The 26,648-nt window shown below is 42.5% G+C and overlaps 1 protein-coding gene across 3 annotated transcripts in view; it reads left to right on the forward strand.

Annotated features, from left to right (window-relative positions):
* Positions 1-26,648, forward strand: part of SH3RF1 (SH3 domain containing ring finger 1) — a 148,811-nt gene that overhangs the window by 102,145 nt on the left and 20,018 nt on the right. For all 3 annotated transcript variants that reach the window (XM_053585865.1, XM_053585846.1, XM_053585856.1), the window contains 4 exons: positions 13,179-13,457; positions 14,576-14,686; positions 23,454-23,605; positions 24,690-24,860. In XM_053585865.1, coding sequence (XP_053441840.1) covers positions 13,179-13,457; positions 14,576-14,686; positions 23,454-23,605; positions 24,690-24,860 — 713 coding nt within the window. The remainder of the gene's footprint in view (positions 1-13,178; positions 13,458-14,575; positions 14,687-23,453; positions 23,606-24,689; positions 24,861-26,648) is intronic.

Raw genomic sequence — 26,648 nt, forward strand, 5'->3', positions numbered from 1 at the left:
GTGCTTCCTCAGCACCTCTTTACCATAAACACATGTGTGAGAGAGGGGACCACCTGTATTCTGACTTTGAGCCTAGTCTCCTCATCTGTGAAATAATAGAACTTCTCCATAAGGGGAGATTCTGGAGAAAGTGAAGAATAATGGCTATGATTATTGTCACCGCTGCTCTTGTTATCCCATTTAGTACCCTGTTCTATCTAACTATTTTTAGTCATTTGCTGATGAGGGTCCTGTTCCCACCCTCCCTCCCCATTGGAGTGTAAGCTGAGGGTGTCTTCCTGGGCCCCTTCTCCCCTGAGGCCCCCCCAGCTCCTGCCTGTGACAGGCTCTCATTAAGTATTGCTTAAATGAAAGAAGAGTGACCTGTGAACTCTCAGGACAAAAAGTTCTAAAACCAAAAAGAAACTGTAAATTTTGTTGGCTTTAAAATTTTTCAGCCAATACTAGCCTGTGCTGCAGGGTAAGACTTTCTCAAAGAAAAAAAAATTTTTTTTTTTTTAAAAACGACTCCCTGTTACATTCCGAGATGAATTCTTACCTGTTTGAAATTACTCCTGTGGCTTACTTTGAGCAGATAGGGTAGCCTTATTGTCAGGAATCCTCATTTTTATTTATTCATTTATATTTTTTGAGGCAGAATCTCATTTGGTTGCTCTGGGTCATAGCTCACAGTAACCTCAAAATTTTGGGCTCAAGCTATCCTCCTGCCTCAGCCTCCCAAGTAGCTGGGATTACAGGCATCCACCACCACACCCAAGTAGTTTTCTATTTTTAGTAGTATTTCTATTTTTAGTCTTGTTGTTGCTCAGACTCAAACTACTGAGCTTGAGGGATCCACCCACCTTGACCTCCCAGAGTGCTGGAATTACAGGCATGAGCCACTGTGCCAAGCTGGGGTCCTCATTTTTAAAATAACCTTATTGAGTTATAAGCTACAGACAATAAACTGCACATATTTAAGGTGCACAACATGATGCGATATAATTTTTTTTTTTAACTTTTAGAATTAGCCCACAGATTTAAAAAATAATAAAAGAACCAACCCATAGGCAAATCATGGGCGATGTTTTTTCTGGCTCTAGAATAGAAAATGTTATGTAGTATCAGCCTTAACAATGGACACCAGCCTGAGCAAAAGCGAGACCCTGTCCCTAAAAACTAGCTTGGTATTGTGGCAGGTGCCTGTAGTCTCAGCTACTCCTGGGTAGGCTGAGGCAGGAGGATTTCTTGAGTCCAGGAGTTTGAGGTTGCTGTGAGATATGATGACAGCATGGCAGTCTACCATGACAGAGTGAGATTTTGTTTAAAAAAAAAAACAGAGAACTCAAATTAATCCACATGAAAAAAGCCAACAATCCCATATATCAATGGGCAAGAGACATGAATAGAACTTTCTCTAAAGACGACAGACGAATGGCTAACAAACACATGAAAAAATGTTCGTCATCTCTATATATTAGAGAAATGCAAATCAAAACAACCCTGAGATAACATCTAACCCCAGTGAGAATGGCCCACATCACAAAATCTCAAAACTGCAGATGCTGGCGTGGATGTGGAGAGAAGGGAACACTTTTACACTGCTGGTGGGACTGCAAACTAGTACAACCTTTCTGGAAGGAAGTATGGAGAAACCTCAAAGCACTCAAGCTAGACCTCCCATTTGATCCTGCAATCCCATTACTGGGCATCTACCCAGAAGGAAAAAATCCTTTTATCATAAGGACACTTGTACTAGACTGTTTATTGCAGCTCAATTTACAATCGCCAAAATGTGGAAACAGCCTAAATGCCCACCAACCCAGGAATGGATTAACAAGCTGTGGTATATGTATACCATGGAATACTATTCAGCCATTAAAAAAATGGAGACTTTACATCCTTCGTATTAACCTGGATGGACGTGGAAGACATTATTCTTAGTAAAGCATCACAAGAATGGAGAAGCATGAATCCTATGTACTCAATTTTGATATGAGGACAATTAATGACAATTAAGGTTATGGGGGGGGAAGCAGAAAGAGGGACGGAGGGAGGAGGGTGGGGCCTTGGTGTGTGTCACACTTTATGGGGGCAAGTCCCTCTTGCAGAGGGACTTTACCTAACAATTGCAATCAGTGTAACCTGGCTTATTGTACCCTCAATGAATCCCCAACAATAAAAACAAACAAACAAACAAACAAACAAAAAAAAAATAAATGGAAAACCAAAGGTGTAGGCTCAGGGCACAGGAGTGGCCTCAAGCATGGGGCTCTGGCTTGCTTCTTCTCTCCCAGGGAGTGAATTGGCAGGTGATAGCTGTATATCTCAAAATAAGTGGAGCTCAGGTGCATAGTTTGAAGTTGCCTAGGTGACCCTTGGAACAGCTAAGAATAGTGATGTTAACTGTATTTCTTAACTTGAAGTCTTTCTTCTAGAGAATGATAGAAGAAGGGCAAATAATAGTCTTTGATCTAATAATCAAAGAGTTGATTGAACTATGTAAAAAGATACTCTGTCATTTATGCTTTGTGATGTATTCTTTTCCTTTAAAATTTAAAAGTTAAATCAATGTTTATAAAAGAAATTTAGGGAAATTATATAGAAATTGGGAAAAGATAATTACTATATTTTTTAGCATCCGAATTTCTACTTCGAACCTGAAATAAATTAATTTTTTTAAATGGAATTCAGAGCTAGTGTTGAGAAACCAGTAAGGGAGGGATTACTCTTGTTTAGCACCATCTTTCATCCTTAATTGTGATTGGATCTGCTTCTGAGTCGTTTTTTAAGTTCTGTGATCTATGTCCCACAGTGCAGGTTTTCCTGTCTTCTGAATGTTATTAGTATGGTACAGGTAGTGTGCACTGCCTCCTGATGGTCTCAAAGCCAAAGCAGGTCTCCTCTGGCCTCCAGGAACGGCCACTCAGTATTATACAGGGCATCCCAAAAGTTGCCAGAACACATAGGGAGAATGGGAAACTGTAGCTAATACACCTTTATTTACGAAATATTTACCCAAAGTTTTATAAAATATTTACAAAATATTCTCTACATGTTAGCCTCCTCTTTGTAAATTTTTATAGTCTTCCATGTGCCAGTTTTCCACTCCTGCCACCGCTTGTGCACACGTTCTTCTGCATATAACTGTATTTTTCTGAACGTACCACCTCTGCAGCCTAGCAGTGCAGATGGTAAGTGCTTGAGTCCACCAGCAGGCATTGACTAGATTATGCATAGCAGTTAGTGACCAAAATCTTCTGGAAGGAAGGAGAGGTAGGAAAGAAAACCCAAGTGCCATTCAGAAGTGGAGTAGATAGATAAATTGCAGTATATTCACACAGTAGAAGGTTACACTGCAGTCAAAGAGAACTGCTAATTCACAGGGCAGTTGCTCCATCTCTTTTTTTTTTTTTTTGGCCAGGGCTGGGTTTGAACCTGCCACCTCTGGCATATGGGACTGGCGCCCTACTCCTTGAGCCACAGGCGCCGCCCATGCTCCATCTCATAAAGCACATGATTGAACAGAGGTGTCTGGACACAAGAAATTGTGGGAAATGCTGTTACTTTTATGTCTGTTTGTAAGCCACTGAAGCACAGAGACCATTTCTCTGCCTCTGTGGATCTCTAGCATCCCGCATGTTATCCAGCACGTAGCAGGTGTTCATGGTGTGTTTTTTTTTTTATTTTAATTAATTAATTAATTAATTTAGACAGAGTCTCACTATGTCACCCTCGGTAGAGTGCTGTGGTATCACAGCTCACAGCAACCTCAAACTCTTGGGCTTAAGCGATTCTCTTGCCTCAGTCTTGCAAGTAGCTGGGACTACAGGCACCTGCCACAATGTCCAGCTATTTTTTTGTTGAAGTGTCGTCGTTTTTAGGAGTCCCGGGCCAGGTTCAAACCCGCTAGCCCCAGTGTATGTGGCGGGCGTCCTAACCACTGAGCTACTGGCACTAAGCCCATTGTGTGTTTATTTTAATGGAAAGTCTGTTATGTGGAAAAAGACACAGGGAAGTACCAGCAGGAAATACAGGAAACAAAACTTTGATTTGAGAATGTTTCTACAAGAGCACGTAGAGCCCTGAGATACTAACACAATGTTACCTGTAACCAGCACTTGGCTGGGAATGATAGTGAAGAGACTATGATACTAGTTCCACATCTTTCAAAGCAGGAACAGCTGATGGAGCCTATGGCTTGACCCCAGAATTAATCTAAACGTGGCATTGAGGACATGTGGCAGTCTCCTCTGTGTGCACTCTTGGACAAACCATGGAGGAGTCTTCTCACCTTCACTCCCTATGGCTTACTCAAGGGAACAGGTGCACTGAGCTGATGGGTCAGATTCCAGCACACCAATTAGGTTCATGCTTTTGAGGTTTGCCCCTCTGGATCTGAGTAAGTGCACAGCAGGGCAGGCTCCTTCCCTTGCCCTTCCTCTCTTGAGGGGTTGAGTTTGGGATGGGGGAAACAGAGGCACTCTCAAATCTGCTTCACTCCCAGACATCTTACACCCAAACTGCACAAAAGAGGACTCTCCCTCCGGGTTTCACTCAACTGATAGCTCTCTGCACCATGGCAAAGGCTTCTCCCGCTGCCGTAACCCATCACTTCCCTGCTCTGGGGCATTCTGTTCTCCTAGATCAAGTAAGGGTTGTAAATTCAGGACTTCCTGGCCAAATGCTATCATAGGGCTCTCATAGAGCCAGCCTATGAAACCAGGTCACTGATTCACAAAAACTAATGAAGAATTTCTGCCAACTTTTTAATGATGCTCTCCCAAAATATATACAGAGAAGCAGGCAGTTAATTTACATGGAAGTGTCTTCTTGCTCATTTCATTTTTTTTTTTTTTTATTGTTGGGGATTCATTGAGGGTACAATAAGCCAGGTTACACTGATTGCAATTGTTAGGTAAAGTCCCTCTTGCAATCATGTCTTGCCCCCATAAAGTGTGACACACACCAAGGCCCCACCCCCCTCCCTCCGTCCCTCTTTCTGTTTCCCCCCCAATAACCATAATTGTCATTAATTGTCCTCATATCAAAATTGAGTACATAGGATTCATGCTTCTCCATTCTTGTGATGCTTTACTAAGAATAATGTCTTCCACGTCCATCCAGGTTAATATGAAGGATGTAAAGTCTCCATTTTTTTTAATGGCTGAATAGTATTCCATGGTATACATATACCACAGCTTGTTAATCCATTCCTGGGTTGGTGGGCATTTAGGCTGTTTCCACATTTTGGCGATTGTAAATTGAGCTGCAATAAACAGTCTAGTACAAGTGTCCTTATGATAAAAGGATTTTTTTCCTTCTGGGTAGATGCCCAGTAATGGGATTGCAGGATCAAATGGGAGGTCTAGCTTGAGTGCTTTGAGGTTTCTCCATATTTCCTTCCAGAAAGGTTGTATTAGTTTGCAGTCCCACCAGCAGTGTAAAAGTGTTCCCTTCTCTCCACATCCACGCCAGCATCTGCAGTTTTGAGATTTTGTGATGTGGGCCATTCTCACTGGGGTTAGATGTTATCTCAGGGTTGTTTTGATTTGCATTTCTCTAATATACAGAGATGATGAACATTTTTTCATGTGTTTGTTAGCCATTCGTCTGTCGTCTTTAGAGAAAGTTCTATCTTGCCCATTGATATATGGGATTGTGGGCTTTTCTCATGTGGATTAATTTGAGTTCTCTATAGATCCTAGTTATCAAGCTTTTGTCTGATTGAAAATATGCAAATATCCTTTCCCATTGTGTAGGTTGTCTCTTTGCTTTGGTTATTGTCTCCTTAGCTGTACAGAAGCTTTTCAGTTTAATGAAGTCCCATTTGTTTATTTTTGTTGTTGTTGCAATTGCCATGGCAGTCTTCTTCATGAAGTCTTTCCCCAGGCCAATATCTTCCAGTGTTTTTCCTATACTTTCTTGGAGGATTTTTATTGTTTCATGCCTTAAATTTAAGTCCTTTATCCATCTTGAATCAATTTTTGTGAGTGGGGAAAGGTGTGGGTCCAGTTTCAGTCTTTTACATGTAGACATCCAGTTCTCCCAACACCATTTATTGAATAGGGAGTCTTTCCCCCAAGGTATGTTCTTGTTTGGTTTATCAAAGATTAGGTGGTTGTAAGATGTTAGTTTCATTTCTTGGTTTTCAATTCGATTCCAAGTGTCTATGTCTCTGTTTTTGTGCCAGTACCATGCTGTCTTGAGCACTATGGCTTTGTAGTACAGACTAAAATCTGGTATGCTGATGCCCCCAGCTTTATTTTTGTTACTAAGAACTGCCTTAGCTATACGGGGTTTTATCCGGTTCCATACAAAATGCAGAATCATTTTTTCCAAATCTTGAAAGTACGATGTTGGTATTTTGATAGGAATGGCATTGAATAGGTAGATTGCTTTGGGAAGTATAGACATTTTAAGAATGTTGATTCTTCCCATCCATGAGCATGGTATGTTCTTCCATTTGTTAATATCCTCTGCTATTTCCTTTCTGAGGATTTCATAGTTTTCTTTATAGAGGTCCTTCACCTCCTTCGTTAGGTATACTCCTAGGTATTTCATTTTCTTTGAAACTATGGTGAAGGGAGTTGCGTCCTTAATTAGCTTCTCATCTTGACTGTTATTGGTGTACACAAAGGCTACTGACTTGTGGACATTGATTTTATATCCTGAAACATTACTGTATTTTTTGATGACTTCTGGGAGTCTTGTGGTTGAGTCTTTGGGGTTCTCTAAGTATAAGATCATGTCGTCAGCAAAGAGGGAGAGTTCGACCTCCTCTGCTCCCATTTGCATTCCCTTTATTTCCTTGTCTTGCCTAATTGTATTGGCTAGAACTTCCAGCACTACGTTGAACAGTAAAGGTGACAGAGGACAACCTTGTCTGGTTCCAGTTCTAAGAGGAAAAGCTTTCAGTTTTAGTCCATTCAGTAAAATATTGGCTGTGGGTTTGTCATAGATAGCTTCCATCAGTTTTAGAAATGTGCCACCTATGCCTATACTCTTCAGTGTTCCAATTAGAAAAGGATGCTGGATTTTATCAAATGCTTTTTCTGCATCTATTGAGAGGATCATGTGATCTTTATTTTTGCCTCTGTTAATATGGTGGATAACGTTTATAGACTTGCGTATGTTAAACCAGCCTTGCCTGGTTTGAAGCCTACTTGATCTTGATGAATGACTTTTTTGATGATAAGCTGCAATCTTATTGGCTAGGATTTTGTTCAGAATTTTTGCGTCTATATTCATGAGTGAGATTGGTCTGAAATTCTCCTTTTTGTTTGGGTCTTTTCCTGGTTTTGGTATCAGGGTGCTGTTTGCTTCATAGAATGTGTTGGGGAAGATTCCTTCTTCCTCAGTTTTTTGGAATAATTTCTGCAGTACAGGAATAAGCTCTTCCTTGAAGGTTTGATAGAATTCTGGAGTGAAGCCATCTGGACCAGGGCATTTTTTGGTTGGAAGCTTTTTTATTGTTTCTTTGATCTCAGTGCTTGAAATTGGTCTGTTCAGGAGCTCTATTTCTTCCTGGCTGAGTCTAGGGAGAGGGTGTGATTCCAAATATTGATCCATTTCTTTCACATTGTCAAATTTCTGGGCATAGAGTTTCTGGTAGTATTCAGAGATGATCTCTTGTATCTGTGTGGGATCAGTTGTTATTTCCCCTTTATCATTTCTGATTGAGGTTACTAGAGATTTTACTTTTCTATTCCTCGTTAGTCTGGCCAATGGTTTATCTATTTTATTTATTTTTTCAAAAAACCAACTCCTTGTTTCATTAATTTTCTGAATGATTCTTTTGTTTTCAATGTCATTGATCTCTGATTTGATTTTGGATATTTCTTTTCTTCTACTGAGTTTAGGCTTAGATTGTTCTTCTTTTTCCAATTCCATAAGATCTCTTGTGAGATTGTTGATGTGCTCTCTTTCTGTTTTTCGAATGTAGGCATCTAAAGTGATGAATTTTCCTCTCAAAACTGCTTTTGCAGTATCCCACAGGTTTTGGTAGCTTGTGTCTTCATTGTTGTTATGCTCAAGGAAGGTAATGATTTCCTGTTTTATTTCTTCCTTCACCCATCTGTTATTCAACAGAAGATTGTTTAATTTCCATGCCTTTGGGTGGGGTCGAGCATTTTTGTTAGAGTTGAGTTCCACCTTTAGTGCCTTATGGTCTGAGAAGATACAAGGTAAAATTTCAATTCTTTGATTCTGTTGATATTTGTTTTGTGTCCCAGGATATGATCAATTTTGGAGAATGTTTCATGGGATGATGAGAAAAATGTATATTTTTTATCTTTGGGATGGAGTGTTCTATATGCATCTATGAAGCACAGTTGTTCTAGGGTCTCATTTAAATCTCTTATATCCTTGTTTAATTTCTGTTTAGAGGATCTGTCCAGCTCTGTAAGAGGAATATTAAGGTCCCCTGTTATTATGGTATTAAACAGATACCATATTGCTCAGACTGAGTAAGGTCTGTTTCAAGAATCTGGGAGCATTTAAATTGGGGTGCATAAATATTTAGAATTGAAATGTCTTCGTGTTGTATTTTTTCCTTGACCAATATAAAGTGACCGTCTTTGTCTTTTTTGACTTTAGTTGCTTTAAATCCACATGTATCTGAAAATAAGATTGCAACTCCTCTTTTCTTCTGAATTCCATTTGCCTGAAAAATTGTCTTCCAACCCTTGACTTGGAGCTTTAATTTGTCTTGTGAAGCCAGGTGTGTTTCTTGCAGACAGCAAATGGATGGCTTGTATTTTTTAATCCAGTCAACCAGTCTATGTCTCTTCAGTGGGGAATTCAAGCCATTAACATTTATTGAGATAATTGATAAGTGTGGTAGTATTCTATTCGTCTTATTTGGTGAGAGTCCATTGCTTAGTTTTATCTTTTGCGTCAGTGTGGAGGTTAGGTTCTGTCCTTTGATTTCTGAGTTCTTACTTTGCCGCTGATCCATTGTGGTGGTCAGTGTGCAGAACAGGTTGAAGTATTTCCTGTAGAGCTGGTCTTGTTGTGGCGAATTTCCTCAATGTTTGTATATCCGTAAATGATTTGATTTCTCCCTCAATTTTGAAGCTTAGCTTAGCAGGGTACAGAATTCTGGGCTGGAAATTGTTCTGTTTAAGTAGATTAAAGGTAGATGACCATTTTCTTCTTGCTTGGAAAGTTTCATTAGAGAAGTCTGCGGTCACTCTGATGGATTTGCCCCTGTAGGTCAACTGGCGCTTACTCCTGGCAGCTTGCAGAATCTTTCCTTTTGTCTTGACTTTGGACAGGTTCATCACAATGTGTCTTGGAGAAGCTCGGTTAGAGTTGAGGTGACTGGGGTCCGATAGCCCTCTGAAAGCAGAGTGTCAGAATCTTTGGTGATATTTGGGAAATTTTCTTTTATAATATTCTCTAGTATGGCTTCCATTCCTCTGGGGCATTCTTCTTCCCCTTCTGGAATTCCTATAACTCGTATGTTTGAACGCTTCATAAAGTCCCATAAAGTCCCAGACAGCGAACGTTCTGCTTTCTCTCTCTTCTTTTCTGCCTCTTTTGCTATCTGAGTTATCTCAAAAACTTTGTCTTCTACCTCTGAAATTCTTTCTTCTGCATAGTCTAACCTGTTGCTGATACTTTCCATTGCGTCTTTAAGTTCCCTGATTGACTGTTTCATTTCCTTCAGCTCTGCTATATCCTTTTTATATTCTTCATATCATTCATCTCTTATTTGATTCTGTTTTTGAATTTCCTTTTGGTTCATTTCCACTTTATTAGCAGTTTCCTTCATTGTTTCCATCATTTCTTTCATTGTTTTCAACATGTGTATTCTAAATTCCCTTTCTGTCATTCCTAACATTTCTTTATAGGTGGAATCCTCTGCAGTAGCTACCTCATGGTCCCTTGGCGGGGTTGTTCTGGACTGGTTCTTCATGTTGCCTGGAGTTTTCTGGTGATTCTTCCTCATGAGTGATTTCTTTTATCTGTTTCCTTGCCCTAATTTTCCTTTCACTTCCTCTTGCTCTTTAAGTTCTCGTGCCTGTGGACTAAGGGTTACAGTACCAGAAGGGTGAGAAGGTTGAAGAGCAAAAAAGGGATGAAAGAAAGGAGGACCGAGTGATACAAAAAAAATAGGAAAATAGAGAAAGGAGAGGGGGTGGGTAAAAGGAATATTGACAAAAAGAAGAGAGGCACAGAAAGAGGGAGACAGAGGAAGATAGGTGTACAGTAGGGTACTTTGATACAACCTTAAGAAAAAAAAAAAACCACCTTCTGGGGGTGCCCAGTTGGGTAGTTCCCTTGAGGTCAGCAGCTCTTTGCTAACCTGGTCAGACACAGTACCCCACCTCCACCAAGTAGAGAGGAAAGACAAAAATGCTATAAATCAAACCAAAACAAGCAAACAGAAAACTTTACGGGATAAAATTGGCTGGAATAACCAAATAATAGCGGTAGAAACACTAACAAAAATGAACTTCTGATTATTGAAATTGGCAGCAATGGGAAATTATAATTAAACTAGAAAAATTGAGAAAGAAAAAGGATCTGTATGGAAAAGGTTGAACTTAAAAAACAAAACAACAATCAACAACATCAAAATAAACAAAAAAAAAACAACCAAACCAAAAACAAAGCAGTATGTATATGTTATTGAATATTGTCTGGGCAACACGTGGTCTTCTGGGGTATGAGATGTTAATTACAGTTCTGAAACGACTGGAGGCTGCTAGTTTCTCAAACCCCAGCAGGTAGACACCCTAAATCTCTCTTCAGCCCACTTAAAAGGCACTTTGAGCTTGTTCACTTGCTGAGCAGAAGCTTTCCCAGGGGAAGTGCTTGTCGCTGGAATCACTGCTGAAGTGTCTAGCCACTTACCCTGTGTGCCAAAACTGGTCTCCCTCTGCCCCCGAGGGTTAGGGCTGCAAGGCGGCTCAGACCCTGCCCTTAGGCTACTTGGTCGCTGGGTTACCAGCTCCCACCCAATTCTAGCTCTGCGACCCTGAGGGCGGAGCTTGCCGGGGCAGATTGCTCAGAATGGCTGCCTGTGACCCAGAGCCAAACACTATTAGCTCCGTCTGGCTCAGCGGCTCAGACTGGGGCCCTAGACAACGGCCAAAGTTCTCCGCACTCCCGCTCAGGCTCTCCCCAATTCAGTTCAGCTGAGTGCCAAGTCCAAAGACACCAAAACAGTTCACAGGTAAGGCCTTTCTGGTTTGCAGCTACTGTAAGTTCGCTGCTACTGAACTTACAGTTGCGGGCGGGTTTAGACGGATTGAACACTCGCGACCACTTGCCGGTTTTCCACTGTTTTAGTCCTCCTCTTGGGGTCCAGAAGTCTCTCGCTGACTCCCTGTATCCTCTCAGGGGTGATGATAGGCAGATCCCACCAGCCAGAGATGCCTGGAGTCCTATCTCCCCAGACTCATGGTGCCCAGATGCAAGGAAGCTGTTACTCGGCTGCCATCTTGCTCTGCCTCCTTCTTGCTCATTTCTTCATCCCTAAACCTGTGCCACAGGAGGTCTTCATCATCATTTTTCTCCAACTGTTGGTACTTCAGGCAGTGATACCCATCAATTGCCTGCTGCCATGTATTGCCTGCTATTTCTGAAAGTTTATCCCCAGGAAAAACTTGAAGTCTGGAGAAGAAGAGATCTGCTCATGTTTGAAAAGATTTATCCTATTAATTATAGATCATACAAGCTACCTGAACTCTGGTCCCCAGGGAGCCACAAGAACAAAGTGTCAGTCAGTTAGCAACAATTAACACAGCTTCCGAGGAGCTGGCTGTGCCAAAGCAAGTTCATTTCATTAAGTACCAACTGGCAGGATTTCTGTTCTACTAGTTGGTGGTGTCATCAGCAGGGTGAGAAGATAGATGAGCTCCAAGCAGTTAGGCGGATAGAAAAAAACAGGAGATGATTTTATTTTATATTAAGGCATTTGTGAAGTGGCCAGTTCATAATGCTGAGATGGGGGGGAGGGGAAAATCTCTATTTTTTCTTAATATTACCTAAATTATCTTTGAAACGTTTATTGTTTTTTATCTCTCTTTTTTCTATGAGATGTTAAGCTATGTTTTTAGTGTTTTCCCATTATTGTAATATGTAAGGAAGTTTCATGAAGCTTATCTTTTTTTTTTTTTAGAGGCAGAGTCTCACTTTGTCGCCCTCAGTAGAGTACTGTGGCGTCACAGCTCACGGCAACCTCCGGCTTTTGGCTTAGGTGATTCTCTTGCCTCAGCCTCCCGAGTAGCTGGGACTACAGGTGCCTACCACAACACCCAGCTATTTTTTGTTGCAGTTTGGCCAAGGCTGGGCTCAAACCCGCCACCCTCGGTATATGGGGCCAGCGCCCTACTTGGTGAGCCATAGGTGCCGCCCTCATGAAGCTTATCATTGATGCTTTCTGGAAATGTTTTATTTTACCTTAGGGAAAACAAAAGGTTTGTGTTCTTTGCTTTCTTGCTGATATTATCAGCCCAGTGCACAGATTTTGACCCCTTGTACTCTACACTGGGACTTTTCAAATAAACCAAGTTAGCTTGCCAACAAGACTTGAATTTCTGGTTTCACTCTGTTACAATTTAAAGTTTGAGCACATATGAAGCTAATCGACACAACAAAATGCGTAGAACATGATAAGAATTTCCATCAACTTTTTTGTGAGAGTCCCCCCGAATGCAGAGAGACAGGCAGTTAATTTACTTATAAGTAGACACTGAGTTACCCATTCTTTGTGTTCTTGCTCATTTTTGCCAAAAGCAAAAGTTGTCCTTACAGTGTTCAGACTCTGAGCAAACCCCTAGTCAGACAAATATGCCCTTTGATTATACTACTCTAATTCTCATCAGTGAGCTAAAATAAATCTTCATTCATTATTGGCAAGTTTTAAAATTAGACATTCCAAAAGTTCATATAATACTTTTTTACCTTTTTAATCTTTATAATTCTTATAATAATAATTTTTTTTACATTTTTAATCCTGCTTTGGAAATGTTTGTTCTTGGTTTAATACTGACCTATGAGGTAGATACCATGAAATCTCAGTATGGAGAGAAAAGACATCTCACATGGAACAAACAGGTGTTTGTGTAGGCAAACTTTATAAAGTGTTAATTTTGAATTGGGGATAGAATCATGTTGAGAACAAACCTCAGGGAACCCTTGAGTATTGCCTGACCTTCCTGTTGGTTTGTCGGATGCCTCCACAGTTTAATTCTGCAGCGAAGCAGCTGATAGAGTGGGACAAGCCCCCTGCACTGGGACTTGATGCTGGGGAAGGTGCCGCCCCAAGGTGCCCCGACACCAAGAAGAGCACCAAGAAGCGGCACTCCTTCACAGCCCTCACCACAGCCACCAAGGCCGCCCAGGCGCCCCAGAACCGCCACTCTATGGAAATCAGCCCACCTGTGCTCATTAGCTCCAGCAACCCCACGGCTGCTGCACGCATCAGTGAGCTCTCCGGGCTTTCCTGCAGCGCCCCTTCTCAGGTGAGTCCCCAGACAGGTGTGGGAGAGCATGCAAAGCTGCTAACTCACAGGCATATTTGCTCACTGTATGAAAACACTGCTGATTTTGAACTTTGGAAGATAGTGGCTTTGGGAAGCAAAGCGTTCTTCACTTTGTGAATGGAAAAGGGAGCAGAGAACACTCACTCTGTGCATCAGCCTGGAACTGGCTGCTCAGTCATTTTCAGAAAATGACCTGATATAGAGATGAGTTAACAATGCTTAGTGGTTTCACCAAGCCATTTGCTTAGTCTTCCGAAACATTCTATCATGCTGGTTTGGGAGATTATTGGCAACAAAACCTTAATTTCCACTCAAACTGAACATGCTGTGACCCAAATTTGTGAGGTTTACAGGTGCCGCTTATAACTCTCCTTGGTAGTTAGGCTTTCCTGTCAATCTCAGATAAATGGAAAGACACGTTTAATTTAAATTAGAAATTGGCCTTGCATTTTCTTTAAGGGGTAGCTTTGCAACTAGACACAGGCCATGAAATGGTCTGAATAACTCTTATTTCTTTCGAGTAAATTAATCTTCAGTAGTATCATGGGTAAGACCCTTTGAAAACAACTAATTTGGCTTGACATTTTTCCTTTAAGGATTTTGTAAATAGTCATCTGCTCTAGGCTATCTAGGCAGCTGCATTTTAATCATACATCCCCACTGAAAGGTAGAAATTATGAAAAAGATCCTGAAAATAGCCAACTACTGTGAGAATTCTGCACAAATCTAACGTGTTGACGGAGAGATGTGTAGCCACAGCCCATCATCTCCAGGGAAATGGTTAGGAGGCTGGTGAGCACCAGGCTGCCTGTCTTGAAGGTCAGTTTGGTTCACAGCAGCGTACAAAAGAGGCAGCCATTGTCATAAGCATTGGAGTGACGAGTATTTACTGCGTGACTCTCCAATGTCAGTGAAATGCCTGGTGCAGACTAGGCAGCCAGCAAGTCTGAGTGGAATAGGCTGAGAGTGATTTCACTGCCCCGAATAACAGACACTCTAGCCGTTTATTTCAAATGTGATGGGCCTTCTGAAGGCCTATCCAGAGTAATCTGTCTGTTAAGTATAGTCTTCCTGTAATGACTTTTTTTTCTTGGCAGGTTCATATAAGTACCACTGGGTTAATTGTGACCCCACCCCCAAGCAGCCCAGTGACAACTGGCTCCTCCTTTGCTTTCCCATCAGATCTTCCCTACCATGCCACCCTTGGGGTGAGTATCAATTCCCCTCCTTCATTTCTCCTTTGGGTATTTAGTCAAGATGATCCTGCACACCCCACATCTAACACCTGCAGTTTACCATGGGACTCACTAAGGGAGGTGGATCTCTATCTTTCATCTATTATCTCTGTTGATTTTAGCAAAACATTAGCCCCCTACCTGCCAGGTCAAAGGTTTTGATAGTGAAAATCAATGTCCTGAAGCCATGAGAAGAATTCTGAAGAATACATTTCAATTTTCAGTGAAGTTCAATCTGATTTTTTGAAGGCTTAACCTTTATTTCTTTTTTTTTTATTTATTTTTATTAAACCATAGCTGTGTACATTAGTATGATTGTGGGGTACCATACACTTGGTTCATAGATCGTTTGACACATTTTCATCACATTAGTTAACATAGCTTTTGTAGCATTTTCTTAGTTATTTTGCTAAGACCTTTACATTCCACATTTACTAGGATTCACATATACCTAGTAAATGTGGAATGTAAAGGTCTTAGCAGAATAACTGTGAATCCTAGTTAACCTTTATTTCTTTTGAGCTTCTAGATCCTGCTTTCTTTCCTTTTTTTTCCTTTAATTTCTTGTTAGTAGCAGTTTATTTTTTTCTTAATTTAATTTTTTTGTTAGTAGCAGTTTATTTTTTCAGATTAATATGAGGGTGCAAATGATTAGTTTATGATGTTTGTATTTGTTATGCGAGGTCTCTGTTGCAGTTGTGTCCTGCACCCAGGAGCTATGCTATATTCCCTCACATTGTGCCCATTCTAGCTTATTTCTTATAAAGATACTTTTATAGAAATACTGAGAAAACAGATCCTAAAAGCTAATGGTTTGTTTTGACTTCAATGATAAATTGATACCAAATTTCTACCTTAATGAAAAGATTTTGTCCTTTAACTTTTTTTTTTTTTCCTTTGAAACGGAGTCTGGGTAGAGTGCTATGGCATCATAGCTCACAGCAACCTCATATTCTGGGGCTCATGGGATAGGTGATTCTCTTGCCTTAGCCTCCGGAGTAGCTGGGACTATAGTGCCTGCCACATTGCTCAGCTATTTTTTTATTCATCTTGCTCAAACTGGTCTTAACCTCCAGAACTGAAGCAATCCACCTTCCTTAGCCTCCCGGAGTGCTAGGATTACAGGCTTGAGCTACCACACCTGGCCTCCTTTAACTTCTTCCCTCAGCACAGCCTTTAGCTGTCACTACCTGAAGCTCCCTTAGATTGCATTGATTTTTCTTTCTGAGAATTTAATATCCTACACAGAGAGTCTGCATACCAATTGTTTCCAAACATCTGACTGGGAAAATAATAGGGAGAATGAGAACAGCCAGGACAGATAGGCACAGGGAAGAGGAACTCAGTGGAGAGAAAATTAAAAGGGAAAAACAAATGTGGTTAGGTTCAGATGGTAGAGCTGTGACAGTGCCGGTCGCCGCTCCCTGAAAGTGTAGGAAGGGGCCAGTGGGAGGCGTGTATCCTCTCACCTGGGCATGTATGTGCAGACTCTCCTTTCCAGTGAGTGGAATGAGGATAGAAGAGGTCGTCACTCAGACCTCACCTGGAGTGCCTGCCCTCGTCCCTGCACCTCTGCATCACTGCCCACCTCATTCATTCAGGTGGCTATGAAAATACGTGTCTGACGAGAGGGTGCAGCAGGCCCAAGGGAAAGCCCAATCCAGCCACTTAACTTGTTGTGTGACTGCCGAGAGGCTCCTCAGCCCGTTCATGCTGCTGTGCCCTTACCTGTATGTAGAGTGATATGAGGTAGGATGCAGAAGGCACTGCATCCTCCTGATCCCCTGCTGAGGCAGTGGGCCAGTAGTGGGCAGTGCCCTTGAGGGCTTTCTCAGCTCTCTGTGCCAGGAGTGGTAAAGATTCTAAAAGCTGGTTTGTAATTAGGTTGTGGATTTTATGTATGTGGGAAGATTTTATTTTGCTCTGCTGGGATGCCCAGAGCCAGGTCTGCAAGCCCTGCCCGGGCAGGACTCACAGCCTGACTGGCCGACACCTCGGCTCCATCTCCTTTCATTGTCCTCATTTTACATTTGCCTCTTTCTCTTACGTATTTTGTCTTGATACATTTTATAAATAATTAAAAACTGATTTTGAAACAAAGTGGGATAGAAGTAAATATGCATTATGACCTAACTTGGCTTAGATGTTTGGAAACTTTCAGAGTTAAGCATATTCTTGTGTTTAAATGAAAGTTAATAATGTAGCTAGAGGTTAAAGGTTTGTTTGTTTTTTAAAGAGATGGTCTCACTTTGTTCCCTTCAGTAGAGTGCCATGGCATCACAGTTCACAGCAACCTCTAACTCCTGGGCTTAGGCGATTCTCTTGCCTTAGCCTCCCGAGTAGCTGAGACTACAGGCGCCCACCCCAAAACCCAGCTATTTTTTGTTGCAGTTTGGCTGGGGCTGGGTTCGAACCCGCCACCCTCAGTATATGGGGCTGGCACCCTACCACTGAGCCACAGGCGCTCGCCTGTTTTTGTTTTTCTTAACGTTCCCTGAATGATTATAGCTTCCTTGACAGTATGACTATTTGGTGAAGGAAAAGTTTAATTTCCTTTTTCAACTTTTATTGAAATTTAGTTCCCATGATGTTCGGCTCACTCCAAGTGTTTGACCCTGAGCCAAATTCCATGACCACCCTGTTCTGTCCTCCCAGGGATGCTCTCTCCTCCTGTGCCCAGTTTATACACAACCATTTGGTATTCTCATTTCCAGATCTCTATCTTACATAGAAAACTCCAACTTAATTTCTTGAGGGGGAAAAATTCTGACTTTTTTGATAATAGAAACATTAATTATAGGTGGAGCATCCCAGATGAAATGCTCCAGAATCCAAAAGTTCCATGTCACCAACATGACATTCAAAGAGAATGTTCGAATGTTCAAATGGTTGAGCATTTCAGATTTGGGATGCTTAACCAGTAATGCAAATTTTCCAAAATCTGAAAAACATTCAGAATACTTTTGTTCCAAAGCATTTTGGATAAAGGATATTTGGTCTGTGGTGGAAAAGACCTAAGACTGGCTGAGTTTCAGCCCTCAGAGGGTGAAAATCTGATAATTTTGCTAGATGATGTTAGAAGAGGGCTCACCTAGGGCAGATCAATGGGACAGAACACAGGAGAGTGTAGATATCCAAAAATCAATTTATATTCAACCATTTTAGCATAGGATTATATAAGAAAGCTTACATGTGAAGCAAGAGGAAAGTTTATTAAACCGTATGTCTACTGTACCAATTCCATTTAGTGAAAAACTAATCATAAATAGACCTTCATCCCAGAAGATATCTAAATCTTAAAGTCCCTGTTTGAGTGGCAGAAGCATGCAGGTTTAATATGTTAGGTTTACATGTTATGTGCCCTCAGCTGCTTCTGTTAATTCAAGTGTTCTAATTTAAAATTCGGAGTATTTCTGAATGCTCTTGAGAACTATCATAGTAACAGTGTGCGGCTTGGTAGAAAAGATATAATGCTGGCTCGGTGCCTGTAGCTCAATGAGTAGGGCACCAGCCACATATACCAAAGCTGGCTGATTGGAGCCTGGCCCTGGCCTGCTGAACAACAATGACAAATGCAACCAAAAAATAGCCAGGGATTGTGGCAGGCACCTGTAGTCTCAGCTAATTGGGAGGCTGAGGCAAGAGAATCACTTGAGCCCAAGAGTTTGAGGTTGCTGTGAGCTGTGAAGCCACGAAACTCTACCTAGGGCAACTCTGTCTCACAAAAAAAAAAAAAAAAAAAGGAAAAAAGACATAATGCTGTTCATAATGCTTTTTAAAAAATGAAACTTTTTTTTTTTTTTTGAGAGAGAGAGTTTCACTGTGTCACACTGGCTAGAGTTCAGTGGCGTCATAGCTCACAGCAACCTCAAACTCCTGGGCTTCAGAGATCCTCCTGTCTCAGCCTCCTGAGTAGCTGGGACTATAGTTGCCCACCATCATACCTGGTTACCTTTTCTATTTTTAGTAGAGACTGGGTCTCATTCTTGCTCAGGCTGGTCTCAAACTCCTGAGCTCAAGTGATCCTCCTGCCTCGGCCTCCCAGAGTGCTGCGATTACAGGTATGAGTCAGGAGCCCTGCCTGAATCGAAACTTTTAAATCTTTTATGCAGAATGCAGTTATGGACATATTGACATGTAACAGTTAAATTTTTAAATGTTTAAAATAATGATAACATAATGGTATTACATATGTCTAAATCAGATAATTCATAGTAGTGGGGGTTTTTTGTTTTTTGTTTTTGTACTTGTTGGGAGTAAGGTGAAGTTCTTGGTTTTGTGTCCTGTATCTTCTGTTCAGTTTCAGGAGATCTTGTAAAACAAGTTACTAATAATCATTGATTCTCTGTGTGAGCCTAGAGGTGTTTAGCCACAAGATATTACAAGGTAGCCAGGCCAGTAAAGGCCAGATACCACCCCAGGGCCACTTTATAAACAGACTGCATTCCAAAAATGTGTGACATTAATGTAAAAGTTTTATACACACGCACATTTGTAAAGAAATGAAGTTTAATGATGTCAGATTCTCAGAACACCCTGAGTGGTTTCGTCCACTGCAGCTCACAGTGGAGTGGAATTTATTGTTGTCAGTGGAGTCAAAGAGGAGCTCTGGAAGCAAGGCTGGGTGCAGGCTTTGGCAGTGTGAGAGGTAGACATAGAGCCTTTGGCATTGTCTGAAAATGGGAACGAGAGTAGGGTATGGTCCACATGTCCATAGCAGTAGGCCATTCAGACGGCAGCAGTCAGGAGCTGAGCCCCTTAATGGAGCCACCACAAGATGCTCACTGAGGATCTCTGTCCTCTGGTGTGAAGCGAGGGAGACAGTCTCTGTCTCACAGCCCCACGCATTGTCACAGTACTTCCCACTTGCTAAGCTTCTGCTGTGCTTCAGGGCGCTGGGAAAACAGTTTTTGATCCTTAATTCTTTCTCTCAGATTGGTGTAGCGAGGCATAGAGACCTTACGGAATTCACACAATTTGCTAGATCTTTTGCTTATAGATCAGATGTGGAACGAGAAATCTGCATTGAGATGGCAGCACTGTGGAAACTGATAGCACTGCTGACTTGAGGGCATCTCCACACAGGAGCTTGGGACGTTTCCTTATTGACCAACACACGTGTGGTGAGCTTGGTGCTTGGGCGTCAGAGCTGGATGCTCAGGGGCAAGAGTTGGGAGCTTGGGACTCAGAGCTGTGTGCTTAGTTCCCAGACTTGGAGCTGGAGGCTTGGGCATGGGAGCTTGATGCACAGAAAGACCACTTAGAGGTGCAGAGTTGAGGGTTGAGATGTTCAACCCTCAACTCTGGGTTGAGATGTTGAGGGTTGAGATGTTGAGGGTTGACAGATGTTCAAAAAGAAATGATGGCAGATGATGGAGTTGGGGAATATTAAGTGACACCTGCCTCAGAAACCCACAAATGTTCAGTCTGTCCTGCCAGTCACTTTCCTACCGTGGGAGGCATGTGAGGAAAATGGACACTTTAGGACAGTTGGAAATGAAACAAACCCTTTACTATCAGTTGAACCTGTGGCCAGAACTTCTGTGCAAAGTGCTTTGCTGGGGAGCTGGCCAGTAGCCCCAGGTCCAGTCCTGAGGCAACTGGATTGTCTTAGCTACATCCAGTGTAATTCGCTGGGCTGGTTGTACCAAGGGGCCAGGAGGGAAGGGAAGGAGGTCTCATGTTCATGTATTGACCTTTCCACCCACAGTGTTGGTCACTAGCAGACATCGCCTGCTAGTGTCTTGAATTGTTGCCTACTCAGAGAGAAGATACTTACCCCCTGGGGCTCACTCTAGCAAAGGAGGGCAATCAAGGACTGCCTTGTGAGGCTGAGTCAGGGCCAGAATCTCTGGCTTGCTGACTGTCTCACATGTAGAGATTAGTGGGTCAGGAGAACAAAGCCTGGACATGGCGAGACAGGACCATTTCCCTTTAGCAGGCTGATTCTGAGTTCTGGTGTTAGTGAACAAGATGCTGTTAAAACAGGGGACCTGTGTTTGTAGCAGGCTCACAGATATTTTTAGCTAGTGGAGAGGTGCCTGGGCTGGACCAGAGCATGAAATGATGGCAGATGTCCATGTGGCCTCTGGTGGCTGGAGCGGTAGGGTTTGCTCTGTGGGACGGCAGGCCTTGCAGGGCAGCACCCTGCCTGAGGCACGGTGTGCAGAGGCTCAGCTTTTAACTTCCACATCACCAGGTCCTTTTGTTTCAGTTGTTTATAAAGCAGCTCACGGAACTTCCTGCTGCATCACAGCCCAGGGCTTGCAGGGTCGCTTTGCTAGCATCTGGGAATCTGATTTTAGTCATACTTTCTTCCTGGTCTTCCCCTGTGCATGCTTATCCAGCAACGGGAGCCAGTCTGCCCAGTCTTATTAAGACCACCTTTGTTTCAACTCAAAAAGAGAAGTAACTTTTTTTCTTAGGCATAGCCTTCAGGATTTTTTGTAATATCTTCTTTGATGCTGCATCTCAATGTCTGACTTCCACTCTTTGCAAAAGTAATGTACAGGAAACATTTGCAGAGTGTATTTTGTAATGATAAGTGATGTTGCTTTAGATTTTATTCATAAAATACGAAATATTTGTATCAGGTTCATGGATATTTTTTGCCTCTTTCTTCTTAGGGCCAATTGATACAGCATCTGTTTAATCAAGTTAGGCTATAGGAGACAATTTCAACCTTGTGTGGAGCATGTGCCATTTGTCTTGTGCCTTCCTACAACCACATCCTTTTGAGATCGGGTTTAGAAAGATTTAAATGGAATCTCTTGAGTGGTAATCTCACAGTTTCTTGTTTGTTACTTTGTGCACCATGCAGACTTGGTATGGCACCTGTCTAGTGACTGATGAGCTGTTATCCAAGAACTGCCCAGGTCACATTTACTGAGTACTTCACTAGGATTGGCTTTATCTGTTTTGTCACTGGAAGGAGGCCGGATAGAAGAAATGCTTGACCTTCTCCCCTTTAAAGGTGTGGAGGCTTTAAGCCCCAGGCATGCAAACTCCAGAGCTGTGGAGAGTAATGTTTTCCTGACATTCTAACTTCTAGAACTGACCTCTTCCTTGGGTTAGCAATCTGGAAGCAGCTCTGTGCCTCATTTATTTCAGCAACAACTTCAGCTACAGTGCGGGGATGGGGACCCTTAATGAAAGTTACTTTAGCCAGCACACCTGTAATCCCAGCACTCTGGGTGGCTGAGGTGGGTGAATTGCCTGAGCTCAGGAGTTGGAGACCAGACTGAGCAAGAGCAAGACCCTGCTCACTAAAAATAGAAAAACTAGCCAGGAGTGGTGGCAGGTGCCCGTAATCCCAACTACTCAGGAAGCTGAATGAAGCAGGAGGATTGCTTGAGCCCAGGAGTTTGAGGTTGGGTTGCTATGAGCTATGATGCCATGACACTCTTATCAAGGGTGACAAAGTAAGACTGTCTCAAAAAAAAAAAGAATTTTGAAAGTCACTTTAACAAAAAATTAATACAATGTGGGAAATGGTTGCCACATGTCTAGAAATTTGAATTTTTTTCTGCTCACTTTACTGTATATTTGGAGCTATATACATATATTAACAGACAGATGAAGAAACTTCTATTTTACTCAAGCTCTATTAGAGAAAACAAATAAAATGGCAATGATAAGCTGTGTTAAGAAGACACTTGGTTTCTCTGGTTGTATATGTGCTGACGTGTAGAACCCATTTATGTACCTAGGTGCATTCTTCAGCCTCCTCTAGTTTGTACATCCAATGATTCAAAGATTTGGGGAGGATGAGGTGGGAACCTAGGAGATTTTTATGTGCCTGTTTTCCCAGGAGCTTCAGTATACAGACCTTGAAGAATTATCTGGGTTTTATAGATCTGAAGGTAACAATTGGTCCGTTGATTTTCATACGGCCGGACAGCGTGTCACAGCCCCATCAGGCTGTGCCATGGAGGAACCAGCAGGCTCTCACTGCTGCACTGGTTAAAGATCACCAGCCATGATAGTACCAGCTTTCAAAAGCTGGCAAAGTTAAGAAAAGAATAAGCCAAAAATAGCAACAATAGCCCAGTGACTGTGGCTTGCTGTTGCTTGGGCATTTTGGAGACCAGGCATCAAAGCACATTTTCTTCAGAAGGGAATATTTGAGGTGCAGCCTGATTGATCCGTGTGGTGTCTCAGTCTCTGGTGACAGAAACAACCACAGATTAATCCCTAGCAAATAGTGTGACATTGTTGAGGGCCAGCACCACAAGAGACTTCCCTACTTATTGGCTCACACCTGTAATCCCAACACTGTGGGAGGCTGAAGAGGGAGAATTGCTTGAGCTCAGGAGTTCAAGACTCGCCTGAGCAACAGTGAGACCCCGACTCATGAAAAAGAAAAATGGCCTTGGTGTGTGTCACACTTTATGGGGGCAAGACATGCTCAGGGGCATAGGGTGGGACCCTGTCTCAACAACAACAACAAAAAAAATGTTGTTAATGTAACATCACATGCAATCGTTTCATTGTTTCTCTCCCTCTTCACAAGGCTGATCACTTACCTGTTTGCTGAAAAGGCTGCTGTGGCTTTAAGATCTTAAAGGAGCACAAGGGATGAACTTTTAAAGGGGACTTTTATAGGAGGTGGCCTGCTGGTTCCACCCTGTGTGGATTCCATTAAAGTCTTGTTTTGTGGATTTCTGGTTTTCCCTTTCACCTTCCAAGGAAGATGTAAGTCAGTGTTTTGTTCTCTTTTCCCTCTCCCCCCCCATATCAGAGTATGAATCCTCCTCTCCCTCCACCACCTCTCCTGGCTGCCACTGTCCTCGCCTCCACGCCGCCAGGTGCTGCTGCTGGAATGGGACCGAGGCCCGGGGCGGGGGCCACTGACCAGCCTGCACACTCACGGCCTCAGCCTCGCCCCAGCGTGTAAGTGAGGGTGCCACTTGTCCCTACATGTGGGACTACATGAGTGTTGTCTAGAACCTAGTTGAACAGCAGAGGCAGAGAAACTCCTTTCTGATATGAGGTCTTAGTGGTCTGTGTTCTACAGGTTTCGACCAGGTCCTGCATATGATCGGGAAACAGCTGAAAGAAAGTGGGCCTAACATTGGAGCTGCCAGGCCGCAGCGCTGCTGAGTGAGGCCTTTCTCAGTTTAGGGAGACACGCTGTTTGCTTCTGGATAATATGTATTATGTGTTAATAGAGCTGTGCTTTCTGTGCAGCTCCTGTTTGAGCTTCTGTCTTTTTTTCATCATTTCAATGAAGATACTGATGCACAGGGAAGTATTCTCCACAGATCAGGCCCCGATCTAGCTTGTGTGTGAATGTAAAAACCTGGAAGTTCCATCGCTAAGTGTCCAGAAAGCCTAGTTTTCCTGTTGAGAGTTTGCTGGAGGCAGAGCCAAGGCAGGATCTGTGGACCCCATGCCTATGAACTGTGGCTCATGTGGCCTGACTGGTCTGTGTATCCCCATGATGCCATCTCTTGGTATGTGGGGCTATCTCATACTCTCCAGGACATACACTCTCTTTTCCTTTGACTTCTTCAGATCCTGTTTTCTTCCTGGCTAAGCAGGTGTGGCCCAGGCCTCCAGGTTGTGTGTGGCGGGGAGCAAGTTGTGCCCCAGGGGGGTTTCCTGTCAGTTGTCCTCACTTGGGGGTGCTCCCCAGTCTGGCAGGTGCCATGTGAAGAGCCTGATTCTGAGTAGGTGCTTGTCCCTAGAGCAGGTTGGCCCCACTGGGAGAGGCATTGATTCTATCATGCTACGCAGATGCTGCTCACTTGTGGGACAGTCACAAGGAGCAAGGTTGGCACACGCCCATAAGGAGGCCTTTGCCCACATTTGAAATGTAGACAGTGGAGCCCCTTTCAATGCTGCCCACTGTTTATAGGGTCACAGTCTCTGTTCACATCTGTACACAGTATTCAAGGCTTTGCCTGGGGAGAGCTTTGAGCATTGTGGGGTTGACTGCTACTCAGCCTGGAACCCAGTACCCTTTCTGTTGTAGGTATGTGGCCGTGTATCCATATACTCCCCGCAAGGAGGATGAGCTGGAGCTGAGGAAAGGGGAGATGTTTCTAGTGTTTGAGCGCTGTCAGGATGGCTGGTTCAAAGGCACGTCGATGCACACCAGCAGAACAGGGGTCTTCCCTGGCAACTATGTGGCCCCAGTTACCAGGTGAGGCTCTGAGTGAGTGGTCTGCTGAGTTCTAGACAAAAAGCTTTGTTCTTCTCCGTTGTTTACAGCCTATCCAGATGTCTTCTCACACTGTAATTGTCTGTTATGTAGCCCAAGTTTTATTTTATTTATTTATTTATTTACTTACTTACTTATTTTTTATTTTTGAGACAGAGTCTCACTCTGTTCCCCTGGGTAGAGTGGCATCATCACAGCTCACAGCAACTTCAAACTCCTGGACTCAAGTGATCCTTCTGCCTCAGCCTCCCAAGTAGCTGAGACTATGGGTGCTTGCCACCATATCTGGCTGATTTTTCTAATTTTAGTAGAGACAGGGTCTCACTTTTGCTTAGGCTGGTCTCGAACTCCTGAGTTCAAGTGATTCTCCTGCTGTGGCCTCCCAGAGTACTGGGATTACAGGGGTGAGCCACCATCCCCGGCCCATAGCCCAAGTCTTTAAAAATCCTCATCCCTCATCTCTAGCTGCTAAAATCCCTTGTAACTCAAAAATTCTTAGCTTACTTTTCACATGGATATATGTGAAATTATAGATTTCTACCAATAAATGTACTGAGGGTTTTTTTTTCTTTTTTGAGACAGAGTCTCAAGGTGTTGCCCTATGTAGAGTACTGTAGGGTCATCATCGCTCACAGCAACCTGCAACTCTTGGGCTCAAGCAATCCTTGGCTCAGTTTTTTTTATTTTTAGTAGAGCTGGGGCCTCACTATTTGCTCAGGCTATTCTTGAACTCATGAGCTCAAGCAATCCACCTGCCTCAGCCTCCAAGAGTGTTAGGATTGCAGGTGTGAGCCATTGTGCCCAGCCTAAATGTACTGAGTTTTAAGTTATTTGCTTTAATTTATCTGTAAGAATACTCAACTACACTATTTTTAATATTTTTCTTGTAGAAAATAAAAAGTGCAGTAATATAAACAAAACAAATTAATACTTATATGCTTATATTTATATAATGCTTATTACATGCCAAGCAGGTTTCTAAATGCATTACGCTTATTAATGTTAAGCTCTTAAGCAATTCATTGATGTAGTTGCTATTATAATATACATGCCTATTATGTAGCATGTATATTATACGTAATAGCACATGTAATAGATGAGAAAACTGAGGCACCAGGAGATGAAATGACTTGTCTAAGGTCATGCAGTGTGGAAGTACTCCAACTCCACGTGGTCTAGATCTTGTATTCATTCTGTTAATTTGGTGATTACTATGAAGTCTGACAAGCAATTCTATAATAGATCAAAAGAAAATTTTTAAGAATAGCATAGATCCTTCCTGATTGAGGGTGATTTTACTCCCTAAGAGCAACATCTGGATATAGTTTTGATTGTCACAGCTAGAGGTGGGGACACTACTGGCATTTAGTGGGCAGAGGTCAGGGGTGCTGCTTAAACTCCTATATATAATACCAATGACAGCTTTACACAAAAAAGCAATAATCTGGCCCAAAATGTCACTGAGATTGAGAAATTCTGTTAGGGGGATTGGAGCTCTAGATTTGTAAAATTTTCTTGATTTTATTTAAAGATAATCCACTGAGGAAAGGTAGCTTTGGAGAAAGAATGAAATGACCTGTAAGGAAATCAGCACTGAGGGAACCCTGCTTTTTGACCTCTGTATTAAATCACTCCTCAATTCCCCCTCCCCCCTGATTTTAAATAGACAACTTAATGAACTGACATGTCTCTCAGCTGTTGGCCTTGATTTATAGGTTGGCCAGCAGCCTAATCAAATGAAAATCACTATTGTTGCAGATGATAGGGGAA

Source organism: Nycticebus coucang, chromosome 1, assembly GCF_027406575.1.
Source record: "Nycticebus coucang isolate mNycCou1 chromosome 1, mNycCou1.pri, whole genome shotgun sequence".
In the NCBI taxonomy this organism is placed as follows: Eukaryota; Metazoa; Chordata; class Mammalia; order Primates; family Lorisidae; genus Nycticebus; species Nycticebus coucang.